The 13,447-nt window shown below is 36.6% G+C and overlaps 1 protein-coding gene across 1 annotated transcript in view; it reads left to right on the top strand.

Annotated features, from left to right (window-relative positions):
* Nucleotides 1-798, top strand: part of LOC131164336 (serine/arginine-rich splicing factor SR45-like) — a 31,306-nt gene extending 30,508 nt beyond the window's left edge. The window contains exon 12 of the mRNA XM_058121446.1: nt 419-798. Coding sequence (XP_057977429.1) covers nt 419-482 — 64 coding nt within the window. The 3' untranslated portion in view covers nt 483-798. The remainder of the gene's footprint in view (nt 1-418) is intronic.
* Nucleotides 799-13,447: the final 12,649 nt, after the last annotated feature.

Below are 13,447 nucleotides of genomic sequence, written 5' to 3'. Positions count from 1 at the left end.
AACCTGAACTACAAAGAACTCAATTATAAACTATTGTTAATATGAACTCATCAATTTTCCCAGGTTAGGCCAATTTTAATCAATTCTAAACATGTATATTCTTCATTTTGCAAATTGATCGTTCATCTCTGGGCTAAATATGCCTTTCCTTGTTTCTTTGTCTTTGATTTTGGTGATGCAGTGTCTTGTAGGCGTCTTAAGCAGTTCTTGGCTTGGCCTAAGTGCATTCACTTGATAGTTAGATTATTTTGTACTTAAATGTTTAATATAAATAAATAAACTGTGAACTACATATTCATAGAATAAAGAATGATTAGTGTTCCATCTCTGTTGAACTGTACAAATACCAGGGTATATTGTTGTTGTAGGTTGTTTTTTGTTTTTTTAGTGTGTCCTTGTTGAAGGTGGTATTTTGTAGGCCTTTAAGAGGAAGAAGCAGTAGCAACAGCAGCAGCAGCAGTTCTCCTCCTCGCAAACCATAAGCAATCCGTGATTTGTGTGACATTTGGTTCTCTTGTGAAATTGGTGTATTGGAAGCTTATGAAGGATGGTGTTTATGATACATGTGACTAATGTAATGACGTTGTTTTAAATCTTTTTCCATCAGAATGTAACAAGGGTGTGATGTGCCTGGACCGCACATTGCGCTATATCTTGGGTTTTCTAGTCCTTAAGATTTGTCAGAAATTTCAGAATATTTAGTTAATCTTGAATTTGTAGCCAGCATTTTCAACTTGTGATTTGCGTTAATTTGTTTCGATGTAATTCACTACTAGAAAAAGAAATATTTTTGCCTTCTTTCGTTAGGGCCATGTCTTTTCATTGGTGGCCATGTAGCCCATAGCTTAATGCCTCGTGACTCCTATTTTGCAGAAAATTTAGCATATGGGTGGTAAAACGGGGGTGAACTGTGATCTGTTCATTTAAATTGAGTTTGGATACAAGTTGATCTGTTTATAAATAGGTCAATTCGGACTTGAACCATTTACTAAACAGGTTAAGCAGGTTTGGGTTCGGTCACCCGGTAACTTATTTTATATATATATATATATGTAATGCAATCAAACCTTGTTACCCTATTACCCTAACCCTACTTGGTACCCATTTGCCATCTTCGATTCTCCTGCTGCTAGCTGCTGCTGCTTCCAGCTGATCTGATCTCTCAGCTCCTGATTCTCCCTCACTCTCAGTCTCAGACTCAGCCTCACCTTGTCATCCTCATTGCCTCTGCACAACTGCACTCAGGACCCTCACGAGTTATGACCTCATGCACGGCCGCACTGGGCACGACCTTACGGTCATAGGTGAACAGCCTCACCCAGTCGCCCTTGCTGCCTCTGCACCCCGAAACCTGCTACGGTGCTACCTAGATGGCAGCCTCACGACCCTCACCCCCTTTGGCCCTCCCTCTGCTATGGTGCTCTACCCAAACGACACTACAGAAACCTCACGGCCCTTAGTCCTCACCCCCTCCCCCTGCTATGGTCGTACATGGTCCATTTTTAAAAAAGTTGTCATTTTTATGTAATGTTTTTAAAATTTTAAAATAAATGAATTATATTTTAAATGGGTGACACCTTTATTAAATAGGCAGGTTTGAGTTTACCCATTAGTCACTCGTTAATAAATGGGTCAATCTGAATTCGAATCTGTTTAATCTTGATTCGTTTATGATCCGAATTCGGTCCTTTAACCCGTTGTGCCACCCTTAATTTAGCATGTGTTCTATTTTTTAGGGTATTTTTTTATTTACATTTTATTGTTGAGTTCTGATTATCAGATTACCAGGGAAGATAGCTGTATGTGTCCATCAAATAAAAAATGTTGGACAATAATATATTTGAGAAGGAGCTTTTCCCAAGTCAGGTTACTGTTTTCTAATGTACTCAATTTCATGATTTGAAAAAAATAAACATTTTGAACAAACACTAAGATCTTAATTACTTTATTTATTTATTTTTTAAAAAAATTTACTATAGATTGCTTTACAAAGTCCTAATTAGCGCCCTTTTTTATTTAGAAAAGTAAGCAACAATGAAACAATCAACTGTCTGCGAAAAATGAAGATAGTCCCTTACAGAAATAAAATATCATAAATTGAAACTTACTCAAATATTGTTTTTGGTATCAATTACTGACATAAATTTATTTGTAAGCACACGCATACCCGCACTCATACACAGGCACACACACACACATACGCACACACATATTCTACGTGGGCATAATTTAATGGTTACTAAATTTTATTGTAGTTTCAAAATGGTTATTGCTTGTGGTATCCTTGAAACTTCTTAAACCATTGAACTTAGCTGCATAGGCATTAAACAAGCAAAGAAAGAAATGAGAGTTGATGTTGAGGCATAGCAGCCATGGGCGTTGCCTAATCGATCCCAACCCAATGTGTTTCCTAGAGATTAGGCCTCAATGCCATTTCACTGTGTCAAGGGGAGCCAAATCAAGATGCTATGGTAGATAGCGGAGAGGTTGATTGTAGCATACTTGAATTCAAATTGTAACAACTTATGGGTTCAAATTGTAAGGGTAGAGTTGAATTCAAAATCAAATACCCTAGGAGACTAGAATTGTCTGTGAGTTGTAGATTTTGAACTAAATAGAGCAAGGATTGGATCAAGTATGATTAAGGTAGACTCAAATCCATCGAAGATAGGGAAATCATTGGGACAATTTTCTATAAATAGGCATGTAATGAGTAGTGAAGGAGGGCATAGCTATCAAATTTGGCATACTAGCCTAGGGACAATCTCTCTCTCTCTCTCTCTCTCTCTCTCTCTCTCTCTCTCTCTCTCTCTCTCTCCTTCCATTCTCTTACCATGATTTCTATATTTTTATAGATCCTTTGCCATTTTTCCCTATCTTGTAAGGCACTTTTTACTTGATAGGTTATCTTAAACATGTAAGGTTCTCTCTTAAAGGTGTTTAATAAACATCCTTCTGGCACACTTGGTGGGACCTATCATACCACTAAATACTAGGAGATCAAGTAAAGATGCTAGCAAAGGCACTCCTATTGAATGGGGTCACTGTAGGTGCTCTAGATACCAAGCATCAAAGGCTTATCACTCGTAAGGATTATGTAGATCACTCATATGGATGATGTAGACAATTTAGAGCATAATTTGGAGACTTCTTTCCCTATGTTGCATATGACTCACAATACTCATTTAGTGGCTATTTGATAGCAAGTGGCCAAGGAAAATGAGTATTCAACAACACACTTCTAGGAAGTGATTTCAATTATGTGGTGGATTTGGGAGGATTTTAAGACCAAATTCAAATCTTGGATTGAGAGCATGTGTTGGAACATGTGGGGAAATGTTGCATATGCCCCAAAGACAAGCACCAAATGTAAACCCAAAATGAGGTATGGGTGGTCAATAATCATCCATTAGCCAAAGGCTTTGCTAGAATCTTCCTCATCTATGCCTAATCGCCAACCCATCATGAGTCCTAGATGATACAACCAAAGCATGGCCATCATACGAGCCGCTAAATACAATCAATAAGGAGGGGGAGGGGGGACTGACTAATAATGTCAACAAGAGAACTATTTGGTGGGGGTTTCTAGTTTCAACTACATTGGGGCATGACCACTGAAGAGAGATGATCTCGTGGATGGCCATCAGTTTGCAAGCAACACTCGCCATTGGCAAGAAATTTGATGGACCAAATCCATTAGGCTAATAATGGGATAAACCCATACTTGGGGATGGAGGCATGACGAATAGACTAACTAGTGTATCATAAGCCATGCCCCAAAACCAATAACTAGATACATTCCTTTCTAAAGGTATATAAGGAGTTCGAGTTATTCTCAAGAGAGGATAAAAAGTTTTATATCAAGCACATTGCATGGTTTGCAGTAGAATATGGTGATGCTAGATTGAGCAATTACTTGAAGCTTCAATTATTTCGATGCCTAATCACAAAATCAACTTTTACATGGTGTATGAACTTATTGCTAGGATTAATCAAATCATCGTAAGAGATGGATGATTTGTTTCATGAAAAATTTCTAGGTGAATCAGTGGACAAATTCATTACTAGGTTCAAATAATCAAGTAGTAAGTGTCAAACTTGCATTTTTGAGAAGAAATGCATTAACTCGGCCTTTAATGGCCTAAATACGAAAATAAAGATGAGTTTTGATGGGAAAAAAATTTACAGACATATGCCAACTAACAACTCAAGCTATTAGTTGTGAACTATTACTAGCTGAGGTGGAGCAAAAGAAGTTATTTTTATTTTTTACAATGAAACATACTGCAAAGATATGTTCCACATGTCAGCATAAGAAATAGGCCAAGAAGAAGACAACTTTGAGGAGGTTAGTGTGGCCGAACTCAAACTAGGAAAAGCATATGAATTCCCCTGTGTTGACAAGAGCAAAGAACTTTGATGTAAGTAAAAGAGATGAAAGGTCAAATCAACTCCCTCAAATATTGTCCACTAATATACTTTTGACATAAGAAAGACTAAGGACTTCTTTGATAGGTTGTTAAGAGATAGCAAAATAAAGCTAGTTGAAGGTGATGTGATCCCTAGGGCTAAGAAACTCTAGGGGAATAAATATTGCGAGTGGCATAACTCTTAGAGCCACCCAACTGCTGTTTGCATGGTATTTAGAACCCACATTAAAAAGGCAATAGTTGAAGGGAGAATTAAGTTTCTAGAGAAAAAAAAGGGAGTCTTGAAGGTTAATGAGAGTCCATTCCGAAAATTGCAATAAATGTTGCTTGTATGGCAATCCCTATAAAAGGAGCGATGAGAGCTATATCAACTAGGCAAAGGTAAAATACAAATTAGTTGAATAAGAAGTAGTAACTAGATCTTGTATGGCAATCCCTATAAAAGGAGCGATGAGAGCTATATCAACTAGGCAAAGGTAAAATACAAATTAGTTGAATAAGTAGTAACTAGATGGATCAATAGGGTCTTTGTTGAAGTTGAATTTTGTGAGCTCCAAAGGTAACGATACATATTGACGTGGGCGAACATAGCTAAGAAGCAACATAGTATGCCTTAAACCCACTCAAAAGGGTAAGATGTAAACAAAAGTGTAATAGGCTGCTGGTTTGCAAGTGGATGCCCAAAAAGGCCAAGAAAATAAATAAAATTTAGGATGTGGATGGAAGTCTTAATGAAAATAACAGCTCACGATGATAGTCCCCTAAGGAAGCTTAAAAAGGTTTGGCCTATAGTTTCTGATGAAAATTGGCATTAGCAGCAACCCAAGAATTTGCCTCGCAATGTTGTGTTCAAGATGCTAGCATTGGATCAATCAAAGCAAAGAAAGATAAATAAATCTCTCCTCATTAAAACCTAGTTGGGAAAACTTTAAAGAATACAAATAGCAAGATAACAAGTGTTCGCCCATCAATAAGAACAAAAGGAAAGTAAACCTTTTGAAGAAAAGGTTGGAGAGCAGCTTGTTGAGCTAGCCAAGAAACCTACAACTGGAACTATTTGCAAGAAGACATCCAATGATATATAGGCCAACTTTGATGCAGTTTAGGATATTGCCTCCAACAAAAATGAACATGGTCTACATGCTTCCTGTGTTCTTTCAGTTATCACTTCGTCAATAAGCATTCTTGGATGGAAATGTGGTTGAGCTAAAAAGGCATGAACTTAAGATGGTAGGCCTAATTATGAAAAGACTAGCTACAAGGTCGAATTAGCCATGATCACACTTTATAAACCCACTGAGTCAATGGACAAACATTTGAAGTCCTTGTACATTGTGGTCCACTTTATGGGATGACCTATGCATAAAGTGTTGGTAGACAATGGCACAATTATCAACATAATGCATGTATGGACAATGAAGAAGTTAGGAAGATGATTCCAATACCTCATGTCTACAAATATAGTTAAGACAGACTTCATGGGAGGAGAGACTGAAACGCCTAGCCTTGCGCCATTGATCTAACCATGGGAGGCATGCAAGGAGCTTTTTTTTTTTTTTCTTTCTTTCTTTTTGTAGTAGATAAAAGTCTAGTTACAATGCCTTACAAAGGAGAGATTGGATACACTCCTAACCTATGCATGCCTTCTTCCATTCAAGAGTTTCTAATTCTATGGAAGACCAAAGGTATAGTAGAGATTGTTATTGTTGATAGGTGTCAAATGCACTTGGAGCCCACTTATTTGATGAAGACATTGGTCCTATAACTTGAGTAATGGACAAGCAGTCAGAAGTCCCCATGGTATTCTATGTTTCAAAAGGGTATGCCATGCTATCTAAGATAGATAAGCCATAACCTTGAACTATTGGCCAAGATATGACTATTAGAGAGATTAATGGGAGACAAGCCAACCAAATTGCTAGATGAGGCAGAGTATTAATAAGGTTCACAAGTCGATTGCATTTCTAAATGGAGCAATCACTATGGTCTTACAGAGGGAGGGGGCAACAACAACTACCCATAGAGGGAGACATATAGGATGAAGTGGCCAAAGGAAGCTTTGACCCACAAAAGAAGTAAAACTCTTTACATAGTAGGCAATTGGCCAACCAATGTCAATTCTTAGCTTAAACGTAAGGTGGTAGGATTGTTGAAAGAGTTTGGCGATTGCTTTGCTTAGAAGTATAACGAGATTCCAAGACTAGAGATGGGATTGGTATAGCATAGGCTACCAATTAAATGAGAATATTGACCTATTTAAAAACTAGCTAGGAGGATATCCCATAAAGTGATTCCAAAAGTAAGGGAGAAATATAATGATTGCCAGGAGGTTTATAAGGATGGCCAAATATGTGGAATGGTTGCCCAACATCATTTCAACTATTTAAAAAAAGTAGGAAATTTATATTTATATTTGCATTGACTTTAGGAACCTAAATACAACATCACCTGAAGGCCAATATGATAAATCGAGGGTCATTATGATGGTGGACTCAGTGGCAAGGAACCAAGAGTTATGGAATGGTTTCTAAATTTCAATTATGTAAAAAAAAACAGAAAATACTTATATTTACATTGACTTTAGGAACCTTGAATGCAACATAACCTATAGGCCAATATGCTAAATTAGGGGTCAATAGGATGGTGTTCTTAGTGGCAAGGAACCAAGTGAAAGGCCTTATGGATGAACATATTTGATCTTCATCACCCAAGAGGAGATTCATAAAATAGCCTTTAGATGCCTTGGTGCCCTGGGAATGTTTGAATGGATAGTACCTTTTAGCATTAAGAATGCATGTGACACTTGCTAAGGGTATGCACCTCATTTTCCATGATATGATATGGTTTTTTTTATGGAAGTTTACATTGACAATGTAATCAAGGGTCGAGACATGAAATCCCACTTGGCTAATTTGGGACGATTGTTCCATAGGATACATAAACATCAATTAAAAACAAATTCCTTAAATGCGCCTTTTCCCTGTCAGTTGGAAATTTCTTCAGATTCCTCATCCATGCACATGGAATAAATGTAGATAAAAATAAAGTGAAGGCGATTATACATGCCTAAGCTCTAAGGAATAATATGGGGTTACATAGGTTATTGGGGCAAGTGAATTTCTTAGGAAGTTCATCTCCAACATACCTAATTGAACAAGACAATTTCCCCCTTTTTTGATGCTAAAGAATGAACTAGTGTGTGTGTGTGTGAGAAGAAAAACTCATAGAACTTTAACTTGACTAAAACCCTATTTGGTTAACCCACTAGTAGTAGTGCCTCCTTAGAAGGGGAAGTTGATGATATTGTACATGGCCTTAGTTTAGGCCTTGATATGGAATTTCTAGCTTAAGAAAACAATCAAGCAAAAAAAAAAAAAATTTTGCCTAGCTTTTATTCTTTCTCATGTTCCAAGCTTTAAGACTAACTATTGTGTACTACGAGTACATTATTGGATAGAATGACGTGCTCAAACATATGTTGTCTCAACCCACATTAGGTGCCCTGATGGGTATGGGCTCTAGTTTTTGTGAAATTCTCATTGCAATATGTTCCTCTAAGGACAGTATGATGACATGCATTGGTAGATCTCCTAGACAATAATTGTTGTATAGATACTAATCCCACAAAAGTGGAAATTGGAACAATCTATTGGCCATTTGGAGTATAAAATTTGATGTTTTAAGGTTGAAGGATCGAAATGGAGCAGTTGCGGTCATAACATCATCCCAACAGAAAAATACTACATGGTCCATCATCCTTGACTTTGTATGTTCAAACAATCAAGTCGAGTATGAGGCCTTAGTGGCTAGATCATAAACTCTATTTTTCATATAGGAGTCAAGTGTGCAAGAGTAACTAGAGATTCTCTTTTGATAATCAAATGAATAAAAGGTGAATAAAAATGCAACAGCTTAGGCCTTTGTCCTTAGCTAGCCATTACACAAGGATTAGTTGATAATTTGATGAGTTTAGAGTGAGTCATGTCAAGGGACTTCTTAATACAACACAATAGGAATCCCTATTTAGAGTAAACATATCTAATGGTGAAGGGTCAGGACATGTTTAAAAGAATGAAATTCATGTGGTTAGTTGAGTTGACCTTGATAAAAAAAATAGATCATCCTTGGGATCCACAAATTAAGAAGATGATTAGAGCATAGAATTAACCCACTACCTAAAAATCCCAACAAGCCTAGTGGGGAGGAGAACTCACATTAAAGGGATAAGGTATGTCTTGATGGGCGCACGATTGTATAAAAATACAAGGGTGGACTATTTTTTAGATGCTTGAAGACCAAAGAAGTGCTTCTAATTATGTTTGAAGTTCATGAAAGGGTTTGTAGGCCCTATTTAATTTGATATTCCTTAAGGTGGCTCCTCCAATGGTAAGGATACTTTTGGCCAACCATGTTTCACGACTGCATCAAGTACATAAAAGGGTGCCAGGCTTGTCAAATGCACAAGCAATTCAAAACGGTTCCTGCAATTGAGTTCCATGAAGTTATCAAACCATGGCCTTTCAAGGGTTGGGTGATGGCCTTTTATTACTCCCCTCATCCAAGAAGCATACCTCCATCATCTTCGCTACATATTATTTTACTAAGTGTGTTGAGGCAATTTTAATGAAAATGGCCAATTAGCTATCAGTGATGAAGTTCTTGAAGGAGCATATAATTGATAAATTTGGGTTATGAAGACATTAAGAGTGGATTAGTTTTCAATATTCACCGACGATGATATTAAGGAATTTTCCAAGGATTGTGGCTTTAGTCTCGTCCATTTGACGTCCTACTATGCTTAGAGAAATGGGGACAAGCCAAACCTACCAACAAGATCATAAAGGAAAATCTAGAGTAGATAATTCACAATAAGTCTTGGACTTGGCATGAGTTATTATCTGAGGTGCTTTAGCTTATGAAACCTTGAGATGCTCAGTAACATGGGTTGCCTTGTTCACCTTAGTCTTCAGCCATGATACAATGTTGATGATACAAGTGATGGTATAGTCCTTGCGCAAACAAGCCAAAGTGGGTTTAACAAAGACATGTATGATCAAGCCATATTGGTCAATTAGGAGGTTTTGGATGTAGAAAAATTAAAGGCTGCAGACCAGATAATTGCTTCGAAGAAAATCAACTAGAGAGAGAAGTTATAACAAAAAGAAAGTGCTTGTTGATGGTGATCTAGTGTGGGAATATATTATACATATCGGCCATAAAACCCCTTACTTCAGAAAGTGCTCACCAAACTAGTAGCGACCATTCATTATTTACTAAATCCTAGCAATAAATGGAAGATCTCTTAGGAAGTACCAACTTTCCATATGGGAATTGGCCAAAAGGTTACGAGAATTAAAGGTAGATGACATATCTCCTGGTCGTTAATTTCACTAAATTGTTGCATTGTTTATTTTCAAGCATTGGCCATCATAATTGAGGATACATATGTAATTATCAATTTTTACTAAGCAATTACTATTTTTTTTTTTTTTTTTTGCATTTTAGTTTGCACAAAAAAAGATGAAAAATGGAAAAGCTATGGGACTAGATAACATCTCAATTGAAGTTTGGAAATGCTTGGGTGATAACAGAATTATATGGTTAACAAATTTATTTAATACAATTGTAAAAACTAAGAAAATGTCAGATGAATGGAGGAAAAACACTTTAATACCTATATACAAAAATAAAGGAGATATTCAAATTTGTAATAACTATCGTGGAATTAAACTTATGAGTCATACGATGAAACTATGGGAAAGAGTAGTTGAACAAAGATTAAGGTTAGAAACAAAGATCTCAGAAAATCAATTTGGTTTTATGCTTGGTAGATCTACCACAAAAGCTATTTATCTTTTAAGAAGATTAATGGAAAAGTTTAGGGAAAAGAAGAGGGACTTGCATATGATATTTATTGACCTTGAGAAAGCATATGATAGGATACCTAGAGAAGTTTTATGGTGGGTTTTAGAAAAAAATGGTGTATGTTGTAAGTATACTGATGTCATTAATGATATGTATGATGGAGTAATGACTAGTGTAAGGACTATAGATGGAGAAATTAGAGAATTTTCAATTACCATAAGCGTACATCAAGGATTTGCTTTGAGTGTAACCTCCCTTAATTTCTTAATATGAAATGTCACATAATAGATAAAATGGTCAACCCGAACCCGTGGGTAGCGGGGATACCTGTCATTCATAGCGAAAAACCTAGCAGCAGTAAACATAAAATCTCAAATGTCCAATCATAAAAGATAATACCAGAGTTATCTACATTTCCAAAATACTGTATTCATTTACATTCTTCCAAAATATCAAATTAACTCTAGAATCAAATACAAAATAATTCTGATCCTAGTACAAAATCTTACCCTTCTAACGGGGTAATATCCCTACTCAACGGCGGCCACGACCCGCCGATCACTCAGGGTCTCCTGAAAAATTAATTAATGTTGGGGAGGGGGGGGGGTGAGACATTTCTCAGTAAGGGAAAATAAACTAAATACAACTGTGTGGCAACATGAATATTTAATGCAATTATACGTATACAGTACATTTCATATTTCATAAATGTTCATCATATCATACTAAAGAATCACATGCTTTCGTATTTTCTAGTAAGTCATACCATACATAAAACATTTGTTATACTGATAATATTGAAAACATATACCCAGGATGAATAGTTAGCTGGTGTCATGTATTACCCCCCATGATGGGTTGTGCAACCCAAAGGCGGGACCCGACAATGGCTGGCCGACCACTACCGAGTCAAATATATCTGTAAGTACGATGAGCCCACCACACCCTGGTCCGGACTGCCAGGTAGACGTCCACACTCTACTGAAAGTCACATCGACTATCCATCTCTCATCCCCTCGTGAAATGGTTAGCACTAATCTGAACGTAGATATCTGATCTACATATAGCTACGGTACCGAGCCCCTGAACTGAACTAAGCTAACATTCGGGTTGTGATAACATATAATACATGATATAATAGCGGCTTTGTGCCAATCATTTTCATAAATACGGCCTCGCGCCGGAATCATAAAATACGGTCTCGCGTCGAAATCATACATAATATGGCCTCGCGCCGAAAACATACATAATACGGCCTCGCGCCGAAATCATAAATACGGCCTCGTGCTGAAAACATAAATACGGCTTCGCGCCGAAATCATTTCAGGTATATACATTCTGAAAATAAATCAATTATCATATATATATATTCATCAAAATCATCGTAACATAATACATCTTTTCATAATACCTGAAAACATGCTTTGCTCATAAAATCTTTTATATCATATTACATTTCACGTAAAATAATATTCATGCCACACATGTACTGTTAAAAGTCATACTTCATATTCTAAAATCATGATTTACTGGCATGTCATACATACATATACATTTTAATCATCATAGTAGTATTTTCCCAATCGTACATTTCATTCGTAATAAACAGATATAACATATGCTTTTCTGAAAAATGGATTTACTCATAATTAATAATAATTTGCATAGAAAATAACTGTTTTAGTTTATTCCTTTATCTGGCTACTGAAAAAGCCCCCAAAATATCCTCGGCTAACCCCCGTATGATTTCCTGATCAATATCCTGAAACTCAAAACTCCCAATATTAAACATTAGTACTTTCATGGGTACATCATTTCCTATAACTACCATAAAGTCTAATTTGACTTAAAAAACCTTACCTCAACTTAGGGATGATTTCCAACTTCGTTTTCCTAATGATCCGTTCCAGGAAACTCATAAAAAACTTCGTCAGGAGCGTCGTGGTGACTTCGGATTGTCGATCCGGCATATATCTGGCTCAAAAATGATGAAAGAGAGAGAGAGAGAGAGAGCCAAAGGGGAGAGAGAGAGAGAGAGAGAGAGAGAGAGAGAGAGAGAGAGGGTGAAGATGGCTTAAGAATGAAGATAAAAATCGAATTTTTGATATATATAGGGCCAAATTCGTCGACGAGACACGTCATCTCGTCGACGAGTCCTTCATTAAATTCGTCAATGAGACCCTGTATTCGTCGACAAAATTCAAAACAGCAAAACCCCCCCTTGGTATTTTCTCGTCGACGAATCCCTGTATACGTCGACAAATTTTCTACTGCCCTCGTCGACGAACCCCTATATTTGTCGACAAATCCAGGCAATCTCTTTAAAATTATTTTATCCTCAAAATGCAATGTCGTCGACGAACGCTACGGCCTTCTTTTGTTTCTATTTCTATTTCTCTCCCTCTTAATTATTCAAATTCCATTTTTATTCGGGTTGTCACATTGAGTCCTTATCTTTTTGCTTTAGTGATGGACCAATTGACTAAGATTATTCAAAAGGAGGTCTCATGGTATATGTTGTTTGCAGATGATATTGTATTAATTAACGAAACTAGAGACAAAGTAGAGGTTGAGTTAGAATTATGGAGAGAAGTTTTGGAATCTAGAGGCTTTAGGATAAGTAGAAATAAAACAAAATATATGAAATGTAATTTTAGTAATGATAGGAGGAATATTGGAGACAAAGTTAAACTTGATGATGAAAAAATAAATAACACTTGTAGATTTCGATACCTTGGATCTATTATGCAAGCTGGAGGAGAAATTGAAGATGATGATATGCATAGAGTTAAAACAGGTTAGGTAAAATGGAGAAGTGCTTCAAGTGTGCCATGTGATCGTAGAATACCCTTAAAATTGAAAGGAAAATTTTATAGGACAGCTATAAGACCAGCTATGTTATATGGATCGGAATGTTGGGCGACGAAGAAACATAATATCTAAAAAGTAAAAGTTGCCGAGATGAAAATGCTTAGATGGATGAGTGGTATAACATTAAAAGATAAATTAAGGAATGAACATATTCGTGGTAAGTTAGGTGTAGCTCCTATAGAAGATAAGATAAGGGAGGGACGACTAAGATGGTACGAACACTTGCAATGTAGGCCTTATAGTGTACTTGTGAGGAAGAGTAACTTAATTACTGTGGGGGG

This window comes from Malania oleifera, chromosome 9 (assembly GCF_029873635.1).
Source record: "Malania oleifera isolate guangnan ecotype guangnan chromosome 9, ASM2987363v1, whole genome shotgun sequence".
Taxonomy (NCBI): Eukaryota; Viridiplantae; Streptophyta; class Magnoliopsida; order Santalales; family Ximeniaceae; genus Malania; species Malania oleifera.
Note: the sequence above shows the minus strand (reverse complement) of the source record. Positions and strands in the feature narration are given on the sequence as shown.